This window comes from Pteropus vampyrus, unplaced genomic scaffold (genome assembly GCF_000151845.1).
Source record: "Pteropus vampyrus isolate Shadow unplaced genomic scaffold, Pvam_2.0 Scaffold2, whole genome shotgun sequence".
NCBI classification, from domain to species: domain Eukaryota; kingdom Metazoa; phylum Chordata; class Mammalia; order Chiroptera; family Pteropodidae; genus Pteropus; species Pteropus vampyrus.
Window position 1 is genome coordinate 6536133 of NW_011888783.1, and position 24135 is coordinate 6560267.

General features: G+C 37.3%; 1 protein-coding gene across 1 annotated transcript in view; it reads right to left on the minus strand.

Annotated features, from left to right (window-relative positions):
• Positions 1-19510, minus strand: part of ITGAV (integrin subunit alpha V) — a 78899-nt gene extending 59389 nt beyond the window's left edge. Inside the window, 2 exon segments of the mRNA XM_011356435.2 lie at positions 10620-10750; positions 19097-19510. Coding sequence (XP_011354737.1) covers positions 10620-10750; positions 19097-19281 — 316 coding nt within the window. The 5' untranslated portion in view covers positions 19282-19510.
• Positions 19511-24135: the final 4625 nt, after the last annotated feature.

Here is a 24135-nt window from a genome sequence, read left to right on the forward strand (position 1 = left end):
ACTGGCCAGGCTTTGCCCATAGCCTACAGCTAAACCCTTCTGGGAATAAGTGGTAAGTGTTCCAGCAAGTGGTTTGGGGTGGGAAGGTCTGACTTCTGACCTTCTCTAGGACAGATGTTATTGGGGAGAGGTAATAACCATTCACTGAATTTGGAATATAAACATAAGAGCTTCTCCTTTTTTTAAGGGACATATTTAACAATCATGCAGGCAGCTCATCGTTCTAAACAAAGAGCCATTGCTGGGGCCAGGTGTTACATGTTCTCCTCCCTCAGTGCAGATCATCAGCCTTATCTTTTTGGAAAGACTTAGTACTGAGAAAACTGGGCAATAGTCAGTTTGTTAGTAACATTGCTTCCTAGGAAAGGAAAGCATGTGGCAAGGACAGGATTTTCCCAAATGTCTCCACAACAGAGCTTAAAATGTAAACAAAGATATTATTCACTTAAGAATATCCACAATTATGCTTATTTTTTTTCCTTTTCCATAATTACTCACTTCCCCACAGCTGTAGTATGGGTGTGATCTACACAATCTTTTTTTCATTTGTATCCTACTTCATTGTTTTACCAAGTACCTTAATAGACATCATCTCATCTGATCCACATGACAACCCTGAGGGGTGGGTATTATGATTATGTGACAGATGAGAAAAATTGAGGCTGGCAAACTTAAGTCATTTGACCAAGGTCACACCTACTAAGTGTCAGAGGCTGAACGTGAGCCTACATCTAAATCTAATTTGCATTCGTCATAACCCACAGAGCCAAAGCAAAGAGAAAGAGAGAGGGAACAAGGCCTACTTACAAAAGCACGGTTCTTGCCCTAAAGTAGCTTGCAGTATAACCAGTATCAAACAAAATACATAAAAGAACACTGAAGTAACAGAATAATGCACCCCGCCCCCAATCTGCCTGCTGCCCAAAGACGTCCAAGCTCTAATCCCCAGAGCTTTACATTACATGTGAATAGGTGACCTTACATGGCAAAAGGGGGACTTGGCATATGTGATTAAATTAAGGACCTTGAAGTGGAAGATTACTCCAGATTATCTCTGTAGGCCCAAAGTAATCACAACAGCAAGGCAGAGGATTTAGTGCCAGATGATAGAGCCTAAGATTGGTCTAGTCACTGCTGGGTTTTAAGACAGAGGAAGGGGACACAAGCCAAGTAATGCGTGTGGTCTCCAGAAGGTGGAAAAGGCATGAAAACAGTCTCCCCCAGAGCCTCCAGAAAGAATGCGGCATTGCAGATACCTTGATTTTAGCCCAGTGAGAGCCACTTTGGACAGAACTGACCTACAGAACTGAAGATAATAAATTTGTGGTTTTTAAGCCACCAAGTTTATAGTAACTTGTTATAATAGCAATAAGAAACTAATTCAGGCATGAAGACAAAATTGAAATAACAGACCATCTTTTGCCTGCTATATGAATATTCTCGATATTATTTTGCATCCTGACAATATAGTTTGGAATATTTTTATTTTCTATAATATATAGATCATTAATCCTCAAACTAAATATGTTAATCTTTGCGTAAGTTCTTCTTTTCCATGCCCACATTCAGATACACTAAGTGCGTTTTCTATATATCGATCCTCCTAGTGTAAAACAAATCATATCCCAAAATGATCTTTTCATTTTCACTAATTCCACAATTCTTCAAAGGTTATATGATTCTGTCCATTTAGGGAAACTGGTTTTTGGCCATCATGCAGACCTTGGTTAAAGCCTACAAATCGGGTGGAGTCACTAGATGAACGGGTTTAAAAATCCAAGAGGGCTACTACTATATCAATGCAAATCATAATATTTTAATCACTATACACACTTGTAAAATAGACGGTAGGCTTTCCATAGCATTCTTCTCAGTCTATTGAGATCTTGCTTCCAGGGGTATCCTCTGTTTCACTCAAATGAATTTTTATAAAAATGTTTTTAAAAAGTAGGCTTTCCTTTTTACATCCTACATATGGCTTTGTATACATATTATGTCAAGAAAATCAGCAAGAAAAAGAAAAATAAAAAAGACAAGCAAGAGTCAATAGCTTGAAAGAAAATTAATAGAGATCATGTCTCAGAGCCAAATTTCACAAATCCAAGAGATAACGATTTTTATTTTACTTTATTTTATTCCCTTCACCCAAGATAACAAATTTTAGACTGAAGTTTCTTTTTGTTCCTGCAGGCTCACTAATACATAATCAAAAATTCAAAGCAGCAGGTAAGCTCGTCATCTTGGATTGAATTTTCTACTAAATTAAACTTTTCATCACAGAACTCTACATTTTCCCTTAAGTGTTTAAAAGAGATGTCTACAATATTTTGAAGATATCCAGATAATGATGTTGTATAATTCTACCAAAAATAATGAACAAGAAAAGTAATAGACTATATACTGAAAGTGTTATTTTCTCTGGAATGTTCACTTCGAACCTCCACAGCATAGCAAGGAACCAAAGACCCGAGACCTACCCCCTGAGCCCTAGTTCCTTTTATTTTTAATACAATGCTCTATGCGTGTTAGGCTTTATGGTGATTTTATCTGGTCAGACTGACAGTTTAGAGTATCTTTTTAAAATTCATTTAGAACCTCCCTCAGCTAACTTCCAGCTTCATTTCTTATCATACTCTCAACATGTTACCATCCTCTCCATACACACATTAACCTTTTACAGCAAGTCCTCGATGCTGTCAATAAGTTCTGCAATTAAGCAAAACGACGTATAATGAAACTAATTTTACAACATGTAACAAAACCAATTTTACCATAAGCTAACTCATATAAACAAGAGTTAAGTTCCTACAGCATCTCATCGATGTTAAAACAAAACAACACTGAATGAAATGACATTATGATCAAGGACCTGCTTGATATTTAGACACATCTATGTAGGTCCTATGGAATTACTTGATTTTCATTCATAAATATCTTTTACTAATATATGCGAAAACTATTTCTTCTACTGGACCCCTCTTCCACATGTAGAGAATTCCATCTCATTTTTCATTAGCTCAAATGTCACTAACTGATCTGGGAAGCTTTCTTCAAAGGCCCCAGAGTTAGATACTTTCCAGTTACGCCTTCTTTATTTTGGTATAAATCTATTAGTCTCTACTGCTCAGAGTTAAAGCGAAATAAGTTTAGATTGGTTTTCCAAGCATATTTTTGAAATCTTCCTTTCTCCCCCACTACCCAAAATCATGTCCTGGGGTAGGAAGAAAAGCACACTAAAACACTAAAACTATTCATCTTTCTTCAAGAGCTAAGAAACTAAGTATTATGCTACTTTAAAACCAAAATCTGGACTTTCCTCCTTAGCTACTACTACATGTCTTAATGCATATGACGAGCCATAGTGAAATAGTCTTCTAATAAATTATACACTGTCTAATATCCAGGTACATCTTTGGTAAATATTAAAAGTAAAATTAGTCCATGAATTATTAATCAGTAAAAGATACACAGTATGCGTAAGAAATGTTTTCTTTCTATAACCTGGTTTTCCAATCAAAAAGAAAAAAAAAGGGTGGTCCTATTATTCTATTTATTTTTTTTCTTTGAAGGACCCTATACAAGCTCATAATCTATCATTTCTTTGTTTTATGAGATAAGAGGCTTTCCCTGACTTTCAAAGGCATAAGACCTAGACTCAGCCAGTCAGATACTTCCATAAAAGCTTTGAGTCTAGCAAGTGATGCAAAGGGGCAGAGATCAGTAAGAAAATTGTTCTATGATGTCCCACCGTCAGCAACAGCAATCCCAGCAGCAGTAAAACCTAGCACTAATGGTTCCTCTCTCTGTTAGCTTCTCTTGGTTCCTGCCCATTTTTCACAAAACTGTTGAGTTGCCAATATAGTTCTAGTAAATTCCTGTTCAGTTAAATTTAGCCAGTCTTATTTGTATTGCTTTTCATTAAGAACCCAATACCGGCATGTAATATACATACATATGCAACCTACCATATGCTAGGCATTTTTCTATACACTAGCACACAATGGTGAACAGAAATAAATTTGTTCCCTGCTTTGGAGCGTTTACAATCTAGTCAGGAAAACAAACATATCATAAGATAAGCAGAAGAAAAAACAATGTAAATTGCAGCAGGTTAATGAAGAAAAAGAGCTGTACTGAGTACACTAAAATTGCCAGTAGAAAAGAACCTGACCTAAAAGGAAGATGAGGGGAATGGGAAAGGATTATTCACAATATTTAACAACAAGACTTAAAAAGCACCTTACTATAAAAATTTTTATTGTGATTCTGGAGCTAGCTGAGGTTTGTTCTTTTTACAGGAATGGATAACATATTCTATTTTTTTTTTTTCAAGGAAAAACAGCCCAAAAAACAAATGACCTAAAAGTATTTCATACAGTTACGAACTTCAAATGTTGACCCAACAACCATCAGTGGGGCATTTTGGGGCTTAACTAAAGTTTCAGACTCACGAAACTACCAAAAGCCGCATGTAGCAGCAGTCTATTTAGAAGATGTAGGACAGAATCAGACATACCTCCTTGATAAGAGTCCTTATATGAACTTCCCTGTGCAACAGTACACACAACTGTCCAGAGCTCTCCTCTCTGCCTCACCAGATGACAGCTTAAATAAGAAACAAGATCTGGTGTGTATAGGAGCTTCCCTGGCTTCAAAGCCTCACATTTCATAAGAATGGAATCTACTGTAATGATTCTGTAGCTATAGCTTTCAGGGTTCCTGCAAAGAACATGCCAGTGATAAGAGTCACTATACTCAGGGAATCCCAAAGCTACAGCATCCCCATTAGGTACTTGTCTATTTATAGTTTCTCCTAGTCTAAATGCAATTTACCAATCAGGGGCCATTTTTGGCATAAGCAATACTACCTAGTTGCTTAGCCATCCAGGACCCAGTGAAATAGAACAAGAAACTTAACAGAAGATCATACTGGCATGTAGACTAGGAAAGGATTTTAATAATGTTCCTATATATGTATTACTGGGTTAGGCTTCATTATGCTAGTAGGAAGCATCTCCAAAATCTATTAGCCAAAAATAGCAAAGGATTATTTTGTATATATACATTGTGGGTAAGAGTCTATGCTTCACATCCTCCTCACTCAGGGACCCAGGCCGATGGAGACTCTATCATTTAAACTCTCATTCCTCACTGAGGCATATGAAAGGGGAGAGACAGAATAATGCCCTAACTTCTAAACCCATCTTCCTACAAATGACACACTTCTGTTGTTTTAGTGGCAAAAAAAGTTACATGGGCATACAAGGGTTTCCCTAGAAGTTTTAGAAACATGACACTGATGAACAGTTGTAATATCTACCACATCATATGAATCAGAGCTAATTTAAATAAAATGATTTTAAATTTTATTTCCCAAATTAAAAAAAAAAAAAAACCTTTTAAAGTCTCTCCTGGACTCAGAAACACAACAAAGTAAAGCAGATAAACTAATTTGAATTCTTCATGATCACCCCAGGAATGTAGCACAGAACATGGAAAAGTAGGTAATTTTCCCAAAATAACATTGGAAAAATGACAGAGCCTGGATCTCAACCCAAGTCTGTCTAACTAAGGCCTATTTCCTTTCCATGACACCATGACGTAGAGCAGGTATGGAGTGAACAAAGAAAAGAGTCGAAAGGCAAAGTCTATAAGGTATCAAGAAGCTTAGGAGGAATAAAGGGACATAATAGTTTCTGACAAAGAGCAGAGACTTTAAATAAGGAAGGAATGGTCAATGGGGTGAACTGTAAAAGAAAGATTAAATAAGCTGAGGGATCAGAAGTGCTCACTGCAGTAGGATGCCACTAAAGATTTCAGTGCGGGCCACTGCTGGGTTGGGGTAAGTGGCAGCCAGATTGAAATAGATAAACATGAGAAGTAATGAAGGTAGGTACAGCATTCAATATCCTGGATGTGAAGAAAAGGAGAAAGGAAAATGACTAAGAGAAGAATATGTTCAAGGCAAAGCTGTTTTGATTAGTTTTTCAGGTAGGAAAAAATTAAGAATGAGTTTTAAAAAAAGAAAAGGGCAAATATATAACAAGTACATAGAGATAAAAGAAGGAATAGGCAGGGCCTGAGAAGGGAGTGATACCCATAAAAAACATTTACTGAGCCCTTGCAACGTGCCTGTCTCTGTACATTTACTGAGCCCTTGCAACGTGCCTGTCTCTGTACTAAGCACTTCACATGTCTTAACTGATATATAAATTAACTCATTCCATTTAAGGCATACCTATGGAGCAGATTGGATGAGGACACTACGTCAGGGAGATGGCAGTAACCTGATAGTACTAAGCTGTGAAAGTTAAACATTGGTAAAGGGCAGGGCCAAGGTTTGAGCCCCAGGCAGTTTACTTCTAGAAACCACACTTATCCACAGATCTAGATCTGAAGATCCAGAAAAGGGAAAGAAAGAGAAAAGCCACTATCTCTTAAGATAATGAAAAAGATAAAAGCTAAAAGTGCTGTGGTGCAGAGATGCTTTTGTGTTTGGGCCAAGATGGGTAAAGGTTCCTAGAGACAGAGGTGTGAGGAAGTTCAGGATGATGTCCTAAGTTTTAAGTATTTCTTCCATAAAGTCTAGACATAGTCAAATGGTGCTGTTTCTAGACATACATTTTCAACACTAGATTGAGATCAATACTGTCCTTTTTTTAAAATTTGAACATTATCTGAACAAAAATTCTAATATAAAAAACAAAGTCTTAATTTATTCTTTTTTTAATGAGAAGTCTCAGAAGGTGTACCAGGTAATTACAGAATATCGTAAGGTAGATATTCTGTATTTCTATATATTCAAGAGAACGGATCAAAAATACATATTTGTACATGTATAACTGAAGAACTTTAGTTATTTCTTCACTATAGAAAAAGCTCCTATGATTAAAATTTATTCATTCATCTATTCGATTTATTGGGCACCAACATGTGCCAGGCACCAGGCATTGTTCTAGGCTAAGAGATTTCATAAGTGAACAAAACGGATGAAAAACTATCCTCATGGAATGTATATCCTATTTGAGAAAGAGACATTAACTAAAAATAAATAACATATGGCAAGGTAGGTACTACAGTGAAAAATGAAGCAGAGAAGATGGAAGCACTAAGTGTTGGAAAGAGGGAACTGCAATTTTAAATAAGACGGTCAGAACACTTCTGAGATGACATTTCAGTAATTTCAAAGGTGGTGGTGAGATGGGACCCAGTCAGTGCACATTTGGGAAAGAATGCTCCAGTCAGAGGACAAAAGTCCAGGCAAAGATGAAGTGGGAATGTGCCTACTGTTTACAAGACACTGCAAAGAGACCCAGTGAGGCCAGAAAAAAGTGAGGAAGGGAGGAGTAGAAGATGAAGATACAGATAGAAATAGTGGGCTGGAATATCTAAGAATCCTCTTAGCTTCTATAAGACAGATGGGAAGACAGTAGAATTTGAGCAGGAATGTTGTGATCTGAGTATACGTAAAGGATCACTGTGGCTGCTGTAGAGAACAATCAAGGGTAGCCAGGGCAGAAGTGGAAAAAACAGTGAGGTAAGCTGGCTCTCTTCCAACCACCCTAAGGTCTCCTCTCCACCATTCTCCACCCTGCTCTCAGTCCAGGATGCTGACCAGCAGGAACTCATGGACTCCTGGCCTGTGGGCTCCCAACTCGATTCAGCCAGCAGGGCACATGTGCAGAGGATCAAAAGAAGGAAGAAAAGTAAGGTCAGAATTTGATTCTCCTGCTCCTCCCTTCCTGTCCCTCTGGGCTGGCTATTGCCCTGTGACAAAAGCCATAACTCCTGTCACTGAGGCTCTGTCCACCTATTCCTCTGTACAGATCCCGCAATTGCTCCCTTCCTTGTCTCCCTTCAGGCCTAGAGGCCAAATTTTAGTGTCAAGGCACTAAACTATCCGTGAGACCCTCCACAATCCTTCGTAAATAGTCCTTTTACTAAAAGCTCCTCAAACTATCCCAGTTTAAGTGTGCCATTTACTTCTTGGCAGCATCCTTACGAATTCAGGAGTCTAGGGCAACAATCCAGGTGAGAGACAATGGTGGCTTGGACCAGATGTTAGCAGTGAAATGACGAAAAGCAGTTAGATTCTGACTTGCCAACAGACTTAATGTCAAGTGTGACCCCAGATTTTGACCTAGGCAACTCAAAGGATGGAGGACTGTCAACTGAGATCCTTTTTTAATTTCACAAATCATTTTTTAAATTCAGAAAATATATGCAAATATATTAAAAGTAGCTCACAGGAAAAGGAATACTATGACACACAAAAACAAAGATGCCTAGTCTTACTGTTAAAGGAATGCAAATAATATACCAACATAAGACAATATAATAATATAACTTTATTAGAGGTTATATATATATATGTAATATGTATATATAATATTATATACATATAATATTATAACAATATAAAATTGACAAAGACAAAAAATATAGTGATAAATGGTATTGGCATCAGGGTGTCAGAAAACATAGAGGGGTATAAATCTTTGTGAAAAATAATTTACAGTATATATCAAAAGTTTAAATATACATATATGATGATCTAAAAACCTTACTAGGAATTTATCCTATAGACATCACAGATACATTCACACATTTGCACAAATACCTGTGTATAAGCGCTTCACAGCAGTGTTTATAGTAACAAGAGACTGGAAACAACCTAAGTATCCATTAATAGGAAATATGAGTAAAATAACTTGGGCTACATGGTACAACAGAATACTATCAATGATTTGCAAAGAATGAGGTAAACCAATATATGTTGATATGGAAAGATCTATAAGAGATTTATATAGTTAGGTATGGGACAGGGGTAGGGGAAGTCAGGTGCATAAAAGTATATTTAGTATACTTCTGTTTGTGAGCTGCCTTTTTTTTTTTTGGTAGAAGAAAATTCTAGAAGGAACAAAGAAATTGTTTAGAGTGATTGCTTCTGAGCAAGCTGATATGAAAGAGTTCTATTTTTCACTGTATCTCTTTGGACTGTATGAAATTTGTTCTAACAAGTGCATATATTACTTTTTCAATAAACAAAGTATTATATAAAAACAAATTTCAAAAAACATCTGTAATAAATTATCTTGCACTGCACAAAAACCTATGGCGTTGAATACAGAAACACATCTGAACAATTTATCCTATTAAAACTGAATTACAGTTTCATTTTATTAGTATGACTATTTTGTTAGAAGATACAAATGCCCCAACCCATAAAATTCTGTGTCACAGGTATTTCTCCACTTGTGGTAAACCTGAGCCTATAAACATCTCTTGGGGTTTTCCAAATGTCAGCCATATGTGGAAAAAACGACAGATGACTTCAAATGGAAAAAAAAAAAAAAACACATGACCTGATTCCTATTAAGAGCTGATTTAATGAATGACACTCATTCTGACACTGGTCACGATGTCAAATGGAACAGTCCGCATCATGACTCCTGTTTCACTGATATTTTAATTTCCAGAATGAATAGATTTTAGAACAAGCAGGAAATAAAAATATGGAAAAAGGATTAATTTTCTTTAGGCTTAGCTTAAAATACTCTGTCGAAGCCAGCAAACTAGAATCATTTTTAAAAACTGTAAAACTTTTATGACCAGAAGAATGTCACACTATTTCTCTGAGGATTCTCTAAGCTTTCACAAATATACATGAATATACCAATACAAATGTGTACAGGATTATATATATTTCACGGATGTAAATGTAAAACTTCTTTCCTATTTCTCACTTTCCTTATGCTATTTTTCTCCTTCCTACCACAATCCTAACTGACACAGAAATTTGTCCGTATAAATTTCTAATGTTATCAGAACCATAACACATAAATAAATTTTAGATGAGAATTTTTAACTCGACCAAATCTACTGGAATACAAAAAAAAAAAAAAATCCTCAACTGGCTTTCGTAGAACAACGCCAGGCTTGGGTGTATTTATACTTAGAGAGTTGATATTCTACTGATGTCAGTGAGTCATGCTTCAATTTTGCCAACAGAGAAAGGATAAAAAGCCTTGTTTTATCTACAAGCTCCCTCTTCTTAGAAGAAAAGCAGAAACATTTCATTACATTTTCCCAGATTTCTGCAGATTGACACTATCTGTTTAAAGCTGAAGACATCCTTAAAAATAGTCATGGAGATGTAAAGTATAGCACAGGGAATATAGTCAATAATATTGTGATATCTACGTATGATGTCAGATGGGTACTAGATTGATTGAAGTGATCACTTCATAAGTTATATAAATGTCTAATCACTATGTTGTATACCTGAAAATAACATAATATTTTATGTCAACTGTAATTTAAAATTTTCAAAAATTAAAAAAAAAAAAAATGAAAAGTAAAAAAAAGTTGAAGACATCGAAAGTAATAGAAAGGCAATGTGTTTTTAATGCTTTTATATATGCTCCAAAATTGTAGGGGGAAAAAATCATATAATAAATCATTTATCTTTATATAACCTTTTCTGGGGATTGAAATGCTTATATACATTATTTTATTAAATTTTTACATTTAAGCTAAAGCAAATGCTTTCAAGAACAAAATGATATTAAAAAATCAAATGACATAAATTAAGAAAAGAGACCTGCATCAACATTTACCTGTTGCATCAAATTCAATTGGCTGGCACCCGCGGTGGGAAGACCAATCACACTTGAGGACTTGCCCTCCTTCCACAATCCCAGGCTGGGTAGTGTTTGCTTTGGGTGCTCCCACAAGAAGAAACATCCTGCTAAAATACAAAGGGGAAGATAAGACTTTAAATGGCACAAAGCATAAACAGTGTCTTATGATTTTGAAAGAGCAATCATTTTTTTAATATTATTCCCAATTTTTTAAAAAACTATTAACTGAGGGCATAATCTTCATTATTCATTTGGTGTCTTCTTACATGTATATGTTACAGAATATAGTTTGTCCATCATAGTAACATATTATAAGGCAACTTCAGGGTTAATTTTTACATTTAAAAATTTATGTTGGTCACATTCAAATAGGTACAGCTTATTATGTATCAATTATATCTGTTAAAATGTACACTGGTTAGAGTCAAGGAAGTTTTGTTTTGATTTTTGTTTCTTTTTGTTCTTGTCTGTGTGTGTGGTTTGCTGTACACTTTCTATATCCTGAATGCTGAATGAAAAAAAGTATTCTAAATAAATGATTCTGAAGTATGATAGTTATAAATATTATCAATTTTCCATTTGGAAAACTTTTGTTGTTTTAGAACTACTATACTTTAAATTTCTTTTTAAATAGTGACTAACAAATTTACTTTTACAAAATTAATCTAATCAATCTCTGGCCAAATAGGATCACTATTTACTTTCTTACCAGGGTAAAATTTGAAGAAGACAAAAAAATCAGAAGGCAAATTTTTAAGTGAAAGAAATCTTGTCTTTAATTCTTTACTACTGTGGATAAAAATAGGGTTCTATGATGATTTGACAAGTCCAGTGACCAATAGTAACCTCACAGGGTATTCTAATCATACATCTCTAACTGGGCAGGTCAAGATGCGTAGTCACACCCCAGGCATGTAACTTCTTTAATGTAAGGTTTATCTTTGCCTTAAGCAAGCCCTGGCCATTGTTGTATGTTGCTTTTTGTTTGTTTGTTTGTTTTTTGTATCTAGGTTAATATACCTTTGAAATGCCTCTTTTCAGACCCCTCAGAAGTGAAACCACTCTCAAGAGAGGACATAACCTTGTTAACTATACTGTAATCCAAATTCTGCTTTGCTTTCTCCCACTTTCATATAATCATCCTTGCTTCCTTCCTTAATTCAAAATTCACAGAAGAAGCTGCCAACTGCCATTCTAGGATGCATTCTACTCAGTCTGTTGAGATCTTGTTTGGCTCAAACAAATATTTATAAAAATTCTCTACAGGTTTGGATAGTCTTATGTCAACAGTCTGAAATATGGAATGCATTTATTTAACTTCTATTTGTCCATTTCAATTTCATTTCATGTGGGTGGTATGTGAAATCATATTTAAACTTTCAGGAGCTGGTTACATGAACTGCTGTATTACAGGAATCCTGCTCTCTGACCCTGATCTGGAAACTCCACACTCAAAGACAAAACTCCCAAGCAAACCACACCCTATTTAATAAAGCTTTATGCTGTCATATTTGGCATCAGTAAAACACCAGTGCTGGCACTCTCTTATCACAGCCAAATGACTCTGGGTAAGACATCAATTTAGTTTTCATTCAGCGAGATCCTTTTATAAGAAAAAAAATTAGGCTATGAATAAGAGGGCTCTTTCCCCTGCCTTCCCCCCACCCAAGAATAGGAAGAGTAACTCAATGGCCTCACGCTCTTTTTCTACAGCAGAGATGGTTAACAGCTTAATTTTGTATATATATGAAACTTTTCATGTCTACAGGTAAAAAAACTGACCACAAAACTTCCCCCTTTTCATCTGAGTTAACTTATTTTTGAGTGCATGATGGGGAAAAAGACCATTTCAGACAAGTGTAGTTTTCAGAGTCTACACCTGAAAAGGAGTGGGGACATTCCTACAATAGTCCTAATAAGTGTAACAGAAGCACAGGTATTCATACGATTTTAGTGTTGTAGATCATGACCAGGTTCTAGGAGATCAGGACAGGAGAGCTGGTTCTCAGAATCTGCCTAAAAACCTACAAGTGAAATTCATTTCTGGACTGTCATCACATATCACATTAAACAATCTTTTATAATTTTTTGTCAATGCTATTCTTCCCACTTTATGATAAATTACTTCTTTGAATGTAGGGGACTCTAATTCATCTTTGTACCTGCCACATAATAAGCACTCAAGAAAAGTTTTTTAAACTGACAGCTGAGTAGCAAATAAATTTGATAACTATAGGTCTTAAACTTAAAATAGCCATATATAAATAAGCCATTTCCACTATCCCCTAGCCCTCTAAAAGGCAGAAATGATCTCCTATTAAATATCCAATTATTTAAATTATCTGTAAAATAATTTTCTTTATTTAGATTGCAGATGCTTTCCTTACTTGGCCACTATAAGACAGAGGGCTGGGAAGTTATCAGAGTACTGAACTCTAAATGAAAACTACATTCTATTGGCAGCACGTAGTTTGAGCTCCTTGCATGAGACCAAGAACAAGGCTGCTGTTTTTCATCAGACCATTTGCACATTATAGGCATGAAATGATGGTAATTAAGTGTACTAATATGGGTGTTCATCAAGTTTTCCTAAGCATACTTTCATGCGCGGTCTTGCACATTGGTGAAATACTACAGAAATGGTAGAATAATATAAAAGGAATGCATGAGCACTGTCAGTTCCTAAATGCTAGGTTAATGGAGAACAGAAGCTGAGGAACAAAGTTCTTTGTCTAAAATGTCAACATGTTATTTAAGTTACTTTTAAAAGCATTATAAAGTTTTTAAAAGAGAAAAATGATGAGATGGAGAAAGTAAAATTGCCTTAGACAAATGTTAAGAGAGACAAATGTAAAGTGTTAAGAGGGAGTTGTATAGAGAAAAATTAAATATTTGTATAGAATAAAGGGTACAGGATAGTAAAAGATGCTGAGAAAATTAAGGAATATAAAAGCAACACCTACTACAGAAAAGAAAAGCCTATTAATGTGTTGGAAGGGTGAATTTTGAGTCTATTAATGAAACACTTTATTAAAAAAATGAAATAATTGTTACTTGAAGTTAAAGTTAAGAATGTCTAATGAATGTCTACAGCAACTTAATTAGGGTAAGAGGAGTGACAGACCAGAAAAAAAATGTTTGCAATATAAGCAGCATTGTCTAACAAACAAGGATTGGGACTAAAGGTTACAATCGCTATATAAATCAGCTGAGAAAGTCATTTAAATCTGAGTCTGTTTCCTTTTCTATTGAACAGAGATAACAATGTCCACCATAATTACCTAAAAATTTTTTTGAATGTAAATAGTAGATAAAAGCAAACTTAGAAAATCTAAATGCAATGTAAAAATACAAGATGATGGCATCAGAACTAAAAACAATTAATGAAAATCTCCCTAATAAAGTAGGAAATATAAAAGTTAAAATCTGTTTCTAAAAGGGCTTTTCTTTCCTTTGTTTTCTTAAAGGGCCATTAACTCAAATGCAAGATTTCAAGGAAAAAAAAAAAGAAGGGTAGGGAAGAGTTGTCTTGCAACATTTCCTGAAAATGGTGAAGAGATGGAGTACATACACGGCTGACAGATTTCACTGTCAGCAGCAAAAAACTGATGCCTGCAATATTCACCGGACAGTCTCCACGTTTTTCTGGAAAGTTTGCCCCAAAACAGTATCAGGATCCCCATCCTCATCATTCTTTTTAAGTGATGTGAGATATTTCCATTAGATGATTCCAAAATGAAGGTGTACATACATGAGCAGGCTGTTAATATCATGCCAAGAAATTCTAAAAGATAAAGGGCAAAGTGTGTGCTGGGGTGGGGGAGGGATAAGAGTAGCAGACAGAGAGAGAAAAAGGGAATGAAGGGAAAGTGAAGAAAGATAGAGAGGGGCAGAAGGATGGAGGGTAAGGGAGGGAAGAGGAAACAGACAAAAGATTAGAGAAATTAACCAGGAGGATGCCCTTAGAATACATTTTCTCTTACTTTAAGGGCAGTTGCTTCAGGGAATGTGACCTTAACTACCAAGGAGAGGCAACCAGCCAAACAATGACAAGTACATTTTTTAAATCCTCCAAATGAACTAAGTTATTTGGCTGCTTTCAGCACTGACTTCTCTCTCCAAGATAAAGCATGTTTAATATATTTGGCCGACTCTGGGTTTACCAATGAGCCTTCACCAAAAAGGAACTTCTGAAAAGCTATTATATACGTATATAGAAAGAAATGTGTATAAAATTTCAGCGCTGAATGTTATTTCAGATTTATAATTCATTAAAATAAAAAGTGCTATAGAGTCAACATTTTTATGATGTAAAACAGACACAGTAACTATAAATTCTACATACTTCCCTTCTCTTTTATAACATCCTGTAAAACATGGGCCTTAATCAGGAGTAATCTATGTAGGATTTGCTTTCTAAATAATAATGCTATTGTCTATGCATGTATATTATTTATGACAAGAAAAGAGAACCAATATAGAGAAAGTCACACTAAAGTTCAAGAAAATACACTGGCATAGTTTTGTAGAGATAGTTACACTTGTGAGAAGAGAAATGGGACATGAACTTTTTTAAGTGGATGCTGACTGGGACAGACTAAAAGAGGCCTTCATCCAGATTAGCAGTTTGGGCCCTCTCTGGCCACGGTAGCACTGTTGAGTTAATTTTAGCAGCAGAATACCAGGATCAAAAAGATGCTGCAAAAAGATAAAACTATTAGAAACATGTAAGATGTTTTGCAGGTTTAAAAGCCCAATGGTGGGCAAAGGGATGTGGACACGAGTGCCACAGACCACACTTGTGATGACTGGTTGAAATAAGAGGGTCGCACTAGAAGTGGAAAGCAGAGATGGAAGCAAGAAACGTTAACAAGGAAGAGTTTCTAGGACCTTCTGCCTGGTGACTAATCACTGACTAATATTAGGGGAGTGCAGTTATAGAGACAAAGAAAAATAGAAAATGAGAGGGAGGAATATGAAATTATTTCCAGGGTGACAGAGAAAATGATGATACCATTAATAGAAACAGAGGTGCAACTGACATCTCTTGGTAAAAAGGAGTTCATTTTTAGTCAGATTGAAGTAAAATTGGCTAGTCAAGGAGAAATGATCCACAGACTATTGGAATAAGAAGTCGGAGCTCTATACTTACATCTAAAATGCAGCCAGGGCCACAGTTTTATTTTAAAAGCTTACCAGGTGTTACAAACAGGAAGTTAAGATTAGAGCCACTAAATATTCTGCAGGACCTTGTGTCCAGGGCATACTCACCCACACTTTGTCTCTGGGGTCACAGCAACACGAAGTAGTTGTAAATAAGGTTCAATTAGTGTTTAACAGTGAAAAAAGCAAAAATTCTCATCCAGTATTCCTCATTATAGCATTATTTAAACATAAACATATATATAAAATAAGAACTGTATAACTTACAGTTGAAGAATAAATAAGAAAACTGTTCAATTACTTTCTTCTTAAAATTTTTAATTTTTTTAGATAAAAACTAAGTGGAATTTGAATTTCATACTATCTTTTAATCCCACCTTGCCCTCCACCCCACACTAACTTACTCAAATACCCAAAAGACTAAAATCTCTTCAGACCTTGGTTTCCTCATCTCTAAGAATGAGTTTATCTGCTTCTCTACTTCCCTTGGTGGTTTGTGCTATACAGTGAAATGAGATATAATAAGTAAAAGTGCTTTGTAAATTACAAAATATCATTACTATAGTTAAATGAAAGATATCATTATTATAACTAAATCTAGGGTGCAATTTTTAATTTCTCCAATTATTCTCCACAAGAAAAACATGACTTTACTTCTTGGACTGTGTATGATGTTTAAATTTTATATAAGTTTGGCGAAATGGCCACCACAAATTAATGCATACAAGAAAAATATAGAATGCTTATTTTTTAGTTTTCATAATTTTTAAATCATTATTTTTGTGACTTTTTACTTCATACTTAAGACTCATCTGAAGGAATTTTCTTGAGGAATCGCCTTAATATTTTTGATTAATGCTTTATTTTTCCTTCTCTGTAACAAACATTGATTCATTGGTTTTAACAACAATATGGAAATAATTCAATAACATTTTCTATAACAAGAAAAACTGACACAAAACGATTCTATAGCTTTCCATAAGTATTTAGACAACTATAGAAACTGGAAGCAGCAGGAGGAGACTTTATTACTGTTGCTTCCTCATTAATCCAGGCATTCTTTCAGAAGAAAGGAATCTTTAATTAGCAAAAACTTTTCTATTATGTGGATTTTTTTTCCTTTAGAAGTTTATAATCACACAAAATAACTAAAATAATAAATGAAGCTGGTAGTATTATAAATGACATCCCATGTACCTTGGATTCCAATGCTTGTTAAATTTAAAACTGCCTTTTTACAAAATTAAGCATAATTTTTGTATTAATCTTTGTTAAATCTGAAAAGCCCAACAAGTAGAAACTTTTCCTTATATATATTTTGTTTAAAAAAAATCTCAAAGTTGATTTCTATTTTTTAATTTAGGCTCTACGTGGAGCTCACTAGACTATCAGTAACAAAGTTACTGATGATGATTTCAAAGTATTTTATGAAAACAAAACAAGTTCAATTTTACCTTACTCTTACCCTTGAAGGCCCATGTGGGAAGTCATATAAACCATTGAGGTCATAGCACATTCAATGACTAGTCAAAGGTTAGCCATCAAGCCTCATAACCCACAACAGTAAATATCTCACGCCAACGGTTCAATATTGCAGCATTTTCCATAGTAAAAACACTTCAAGTTGATCATCTTGTCTCATATCTTTACACTATTAAACTCAGAGGGTTGCCACAGAATTAAGAGCAACATCTGCAAAACATTCCATCAACTTTGAAGTACACAAGTGCTCTAACCTTGCTAATTTAAGTACTAATTCTTTACAAAAGACAACATATATTTTCAAAATTATTAGAATTTCTGTACTAATTAAATCTAATCAACTAAAATCTTCTGTACCATAAAGGCATACACTTAAAAATATCTGGAAACAAAAAAAATTTGTAAATAACAGATAAGGCTGACAAATGACTAAATCAAATGAGAAGGTAGTAGATGTTGCATAAGGTTAAAGATTACTTTTATCATTCTGGAAAATCTGTGCTCAGGTCTCATAGAAAGCAATGAAGCTGGAAACAAACAAAATTGAGCTCACTACATAAAACAATGTCTAGTTTCCACTAACTGCTTACAAACTATTTACTGCTGCAATGGTTGTGATCAAAATGAATGATACTCAGCAACATCCAGGAAGAGGATAAGAATAAATCCTACTGAATATTCAAACGGTCATGGAAAAATATTTACACTATCCTCAAATCAGGCATGTATGAATTGGAAAAATGGTTCTAAGTACTGACCCTCAAAATTATCATCCTTCCCCCCCCCAAAAAAACCACAATATTTTAAAATGTAAAGAAAATTTAGAAACAAAAATAGGCTGTTAAAATTTCTGAGCTTAGAAAGAACCATAAGAACAGTTCTCCCTCTTGAAAACAAGATTTTCAGAAGACATCCAGTGAACACTAACCAAATCAGTATTTCTAACGCTAATATGGGGGTAGGGTGGTGAGAATGATGTCAGCGTTTGGTAAAGTCAGAGACAAATCTCAGTCCAATAACGACAATAACTGTGTTACAAATTCTGACGGTCTTTGCTTGCGAAACGTTGGCAATTTGGAAACACAACCGTATCCTTAAATACTGCAGTATTCAAATGACCTGTAGTGAGTGAAAACTCAGCAAACACCCTTGTTCTTTCTGAACAATGACCTAAATAATGAATCACTATAAAAAGAACAGATGACCCATTCAATTCCTCTGTTCACCTTCAAATGGGCAAAGGTCTGACAGTCACAGAGATAAGACACAATGAATTTACTATGACAATATGGTCACTTTAGTCATTAGAGTGTCTGGAAAAGGAGTAAATGAGGAGAAATAGAATCAGCTGAAAGGCGGAAAGAGTAGGGGGAGGGCTTGTTTGGAAAGAGCGAAAAGGACTGGGTGTTTAAGTCTATGAGAAGAAAACGACTACGGAGAAAAAGAAGTTTGGAGATGAAACTGACTAGGTCCCGGATACTGGCAGAAGCTGCGCGGAGTCCGGCGGGACCAGCCTTTGTTGATGTCTCACTTTCCCCAAGTTTTAAGCTCAAGTCTGTTCCAAACCTCTTCCTCTCAGAAGAGGGAGAGGAGAGGAGGGAACTGGGTGGGTGCCGCGAGGGTTCATCCTTCCAATATTTCATCCACCCAAAACCTAAACCACCCTGTGGGGCGGCGGGGGGGTGGGGGAGGACAGACAGACAGCGGGATATCTCCCAGACGTCTCTCCCTCTGGGGTTTGAAACGTAGGGTGGGTGCGCAAGGTGAGGGAGGGGGGCCGACCCCTCCTTCCCAGTGTGGCCACTTACGAAGACGCGCTAGGCACGAAGAAATCCACCGCGAAGCCAAAGTAACTTCCCTCGGGGCCGGAGTACTCGGCGGGACTGTCCACGTCCAGGTTGAAGGCGCCGCAAAGAGGCAGCAGGAATCCGGCGAGAAGGAGCAGGAGGCGGCGGGGACGAAGGCGCAGCCATCGCGGTGGCGGAGAAGCCATCGCCGAAGCGCGCGCGGGGCGTCGAGCCCGGAGCCGCGGCCACCACCCCCGAGCGCACGGTGCCCGTGGCCCGCCGCCTGCGCGCGCCGAGACTCGCCGGCCGCCGGGGTTCTGGCGAGTGCGGGACAACTCCGGGGGAGGCAGGAGAGCTGAGCTGTGGGGCGCAGGACTCGCGGGGCGGGGTGCAGCAGCAGCACTGGAGGCCCCGCAGCTCCCTCGGGCTCGGGACTGCGGGGGTGAGCGCCGCACCCCCCGCGGGAGTGCTGCGACGGCCGGGGGAGGAGACAGAGGAGGAGGAGGAGCCGGCCGGGGAAGCCGAGCCGCGGTGCAGGAGGAAGTGGAGGAGGAGAGTCGTCCTCTATTGGGGCGAGCTCGATCGCACTTCCGTGCGCACTGTCGCTTCTTATCCCGGGAGCAGGGCGTCTGTACCCAGGCCCCAGACCCTCAGGGTCCCCGTCAGCGGCCGCGCTCGGACAGGGGCCTCAGACCCAGCGCTAAGGGGAATGATAGGGGGGCAGGGGGAAAATCGATGGTCCCAACGCGCCTTCGTCCATTGGAGCACCAAAGGCGCCCCCACGTTCCCCAGTCCCGCCGGGGACTCCCGTGCGACTTCTGTTTTAAAAGAGGAAAGCTTTATCCGCTTCTCGTGTTTCTGCTACTTAAAGCCTAGCAGGCTCTCAGAAACGAAACTCCGTAATTAGCGGTCATTTCCCTCCCCACACCATCCCACACACAAACAATGACCTTAATTATAAACTTCCAGAATGCTGGCACAGCCTCTTTTATGGCGAGTTGTGTTAAAGCCGAACTTCAGTCGTGGATTAGGAAGGCAAAGAATTGGCAGTAATCGGTTTAAATTAAATCACAATAGCCAAACTTCATTCTTAGTTTGTTAGCTGAAGTTATTGATTTGTTGCACTCCTTGATTTAGAGCATTTGGGTAGAAACATAATTTTAGATTTGGAAGAAGGGATATTCACCTTTTTTTATGAAATAAGTCACCTTGTGGCTTGCTTGGTGGTGGTATGTTGCACCAGGCCAAGAGGCTGAAAAACTTCTTTGAGGTCAGGAACCTTGACCTTTTCCTTTATATTCTCAAATCCTAGCACCTTGCTAAGCAGATAGTAAGCAATTAATAAAATGTTGAATGAATGAATGAATGAATGAATGAATGAAGATAAAATGATGAGTAAACTTGCCTAGAGAAGTGACTGTCTCTATTGTGTATCACAAGCCAAAGAATTTGGTGACCAAGATTGAGAGTATAAATGCATCCTGTGAACCTTAAAAAATCTATAAGGACTAGAACAGTAATTTCTTATTTCCCCAAAGCAACTATTACAACTGTCGACCAATGCTAATGGGCACCAATTCAATGGCAACAGGAATCCACAATTTGGGGTGCAGTGAAGAAGGAAACTTTATTCAGTGCAAACAGCTCAATTATGATACAGCACAACTGTGAGAATAGTATGGCTGTGCAACAACTCAATAGTGTTACAGCTCAATTATGAAACAATACAGCTATGAAACAGCATGGCCGTGAGGGATCCCTGGAGTATGGCAGCTCTGGAGTGAGGCCCCTCTTCCTCTAGACAGCTCTGCTCCACTCTGACCTGGCAAGAGATCTCTGGTGTTTCAGTTCCAACTGGGGAAAACAAGTCTTAAATCTTTTATGGAAAGAGAAAATTGTGTGAGCCAGAGAGGGGAGCTGACTTGTAGAAAAAGAAGTCCCTGCCCCTGGTCCCTGATTGGTCTGTCCTTAAGCATACGAGAACTCCAAATCCTTGTGATTTCCTTTGTCCAAAAGGCACTGTCCTGATTAGTCAGAACGGGGCCCCTCTTATTGGTGGGAAAGATGCTGATAGGATTATAGCTGCACAACTTCCATCAGAGGGTGAAAGCTTCAGTCCTATTGGTTGAAATACAATTCCAGGAACTCCTTTAACAAGACCTGGATCAGGTGGCAGGAATACAGTGCAGGCAGACAGTTCAGTGCAGGTTTCTCCTAAAGTGTGGTGGGTGTGCATGAGGGGCCCGTTTTTAGAAATGGCTGCTTAGCTTTGCTTTTAAATTTGAGCTCAGTTAGCTAATAGTTCTTCATCTTGTGAAGGAATATGTATATAAATCGAAACGAAATATCTGGTTTGAATTTATAGTACTTAATTGCATCATATAGTTTGATTTTTAAATTTGACTAAAAGATATGCAGCAAAACCTTGGACATATTTTGCAAGCCATAGTCCAGCACTTGCCTAAAGGAAATTACCATGCGAGACAGGCCTTCCTACATAAATACTTCCACATAAAATACAAATGTGCCTTTCTACACAGAATGTTCCTTAGTACCCCCAAGAGGTCATGGGCATGTATGCATAAACCGAAAGGGTCTTCTGTGTGTTAAAAGCCTGAGAATCAATCCCCAGGGAATCCCCCACCTTGAAATCCATCCAGATAGGGAATGCAGAAAAGTGTGGAGGCCTACACTCTGGCTGGACTCAGTAAGCCCTCCCATTCCCCAACTTCTGATCCAGGACAGAGGTCCAACAGATCAGAGGAGGGGCAGGAAGAAATGAGAAGACCAGGAAAGAGAAGAAACCGAAGCAATGACAACAGCCATGTACCTGCTGAAACTTGAGTGAATCAGGACCACATTTCTACTAGTGGACAGTGACTCAGACTAACCCAGTGCTTATTCAGAACCCACACAGTGCCGGGTACTGTGTGCATGGCAGAGAGAAAAGTATGTTTTATTCTATGGAAGAAAAGTTATATCTCTCTTCCCCATTCGCATGGCATGACTCTCTAAACTATATTATAATGATTATCCAAGGTAAAAGAACAGCATAATATATCTACGTTAAGTATAACCACTTTCTAACAGGGAAGATAAAAGATAGTAAAAAGAATTTTGACTTTGAATTTTATCCTCTACCCTTCTGCCCTTTAGTTAAAACCTTGATTCCATTGGTTTCTGTAAATTCAAACACCTGAGTTCAATTCCTGGCTTCATCAAGTACTAGTTAGTTGTGTGACCCTGAGCAATCACTCCAAATATTCTGTGCCTCAGTTTTTTTTATCTACAAAATGGGAATGATGATGGCACCTACTCCATAAAATTGAATATTTTTTTCCCATTAATACTTCTATGACTATTAGTTTAGTGCAGTAGTAGTAGTAAATTTGTATGACTATTATTATACTTAGTTCTCATAGTACCTATCCAACAATTCCTTCAATAACCATAATCAAGCCAGGGTTCCACTTGGCTTCATCTCTACACACTAAAGAGCTCAGTCCAGTTGGCTCCAAATAATTTAAGAGTAATTTCAAATTTTTATCTCTCAAAGAACATGAAGGAGGATTCAGTTCATGACCCAACGAAATCCTTCTGAAACACTCCTCTTCCACTCTCCATTTCTCCAGAGCCTTTTATCCACTAAATTCAACTCTACCACATTTGTCCCTGTTACTTTTTTGTCTGACTCTCTTGCCTCTCTTCTCCCAGCTATGCATTCTGGAAATTGATTTGGCCCTTCTGGCTTCACCCCCACACCTACCAACAGTGCTGCCTTTTCCTATCTGATCTCTATCACAGAAGATCCCTAGTACCAGTGGTCCTTCAGTGGATGGAAGAGTAGAGAAGGAAGTCAGGAAACTTGTTTCCTTTCTGGGCTTTGCTTTCTAATGCATCTCTTCACTATTAGTATTGTAAAGGTCTCTATCTTCAAGTCACTGCGTTTCTCATTCTACACATCTCCACCATGATTTTATTCACTGTTATGCTCTCAGCTCTCGTCTATTACCACATCCCACCACACAAACTAGTTTTAGCAATATTAAATTACTTAGTTTCCTCAGAATGCTTTGTTCACAGGGCTCTCTCTTCCTAGAAACATTAGCCCTCTTCCTTAACTACTTCCCCGGGTCGTCATCCTTCTGTCACATACAAACCTACACAATGTCCTCTACCTGGCTATTTCCTACTCTTCTTTCAAGGCTTGTATCAGGCATCATCATGTCCTCTAGGAGGCCTTCTCTCAGGAACCGTGCCTTATCGATTTTGTATCTTCTGAGCTCAACACTGAGCTCAATGATGGAATTAATTCCATGTCTGGAGACTTAATAATAACTAAAATTTTTATTAAGCTTACTCATTATGTGCTGGATGCTGTGCTAAGCATTTTGTGTATATAATAAGTCATTTATTAGCCATAAAACCCTACAAGGTTCTGTTAATACCCACAATTTGAAAATGAAGAAACTGATTCTCTACGAATTTAAATAATTCTTCCAAGGTCACAAAGATCATGTGGCAGAGGCAAATTTTGAATGTATGATGGTCTGACTCCAAGATCATGCTCATTGGCCCTAGGTTGCCTTTTATGATATAAAAATGTGTAACAATACAAGAATAAACAAAGATAAAAAAGACATAATATATTCAAAGTGATCTGAAAATTTACTTAACAAATTATCTTTACTCTCAATCCATCTGAACGTTTTATATTACCAATAAAATATTTTAATCAAACTTTATTATTGGTTGTATTCATCAAATAAGTTCAACTAAATTGGAAAGGTTTGTCTAAGACGTAATTATGAAAAAGAAACCGAATGATGATTTTAGGAAAGACTAAAATGGTCTTAAAACTGAAGTTTTACTATGAAGAAAATAGTTGTAAGTGAGTATTTTGTGAGATTAATCTGAAAGAGAAGAGACATTTTATGTGTATATTTCCTCTGCTAATCTCTTCACATGTCCTCATCTGCATATCCTTGTGGGCAAGGAAAAGAGCTGGTAATGATTCCCAACGCCTTTTCCACTCCTGAGATCCTGGCACCTCACTGACT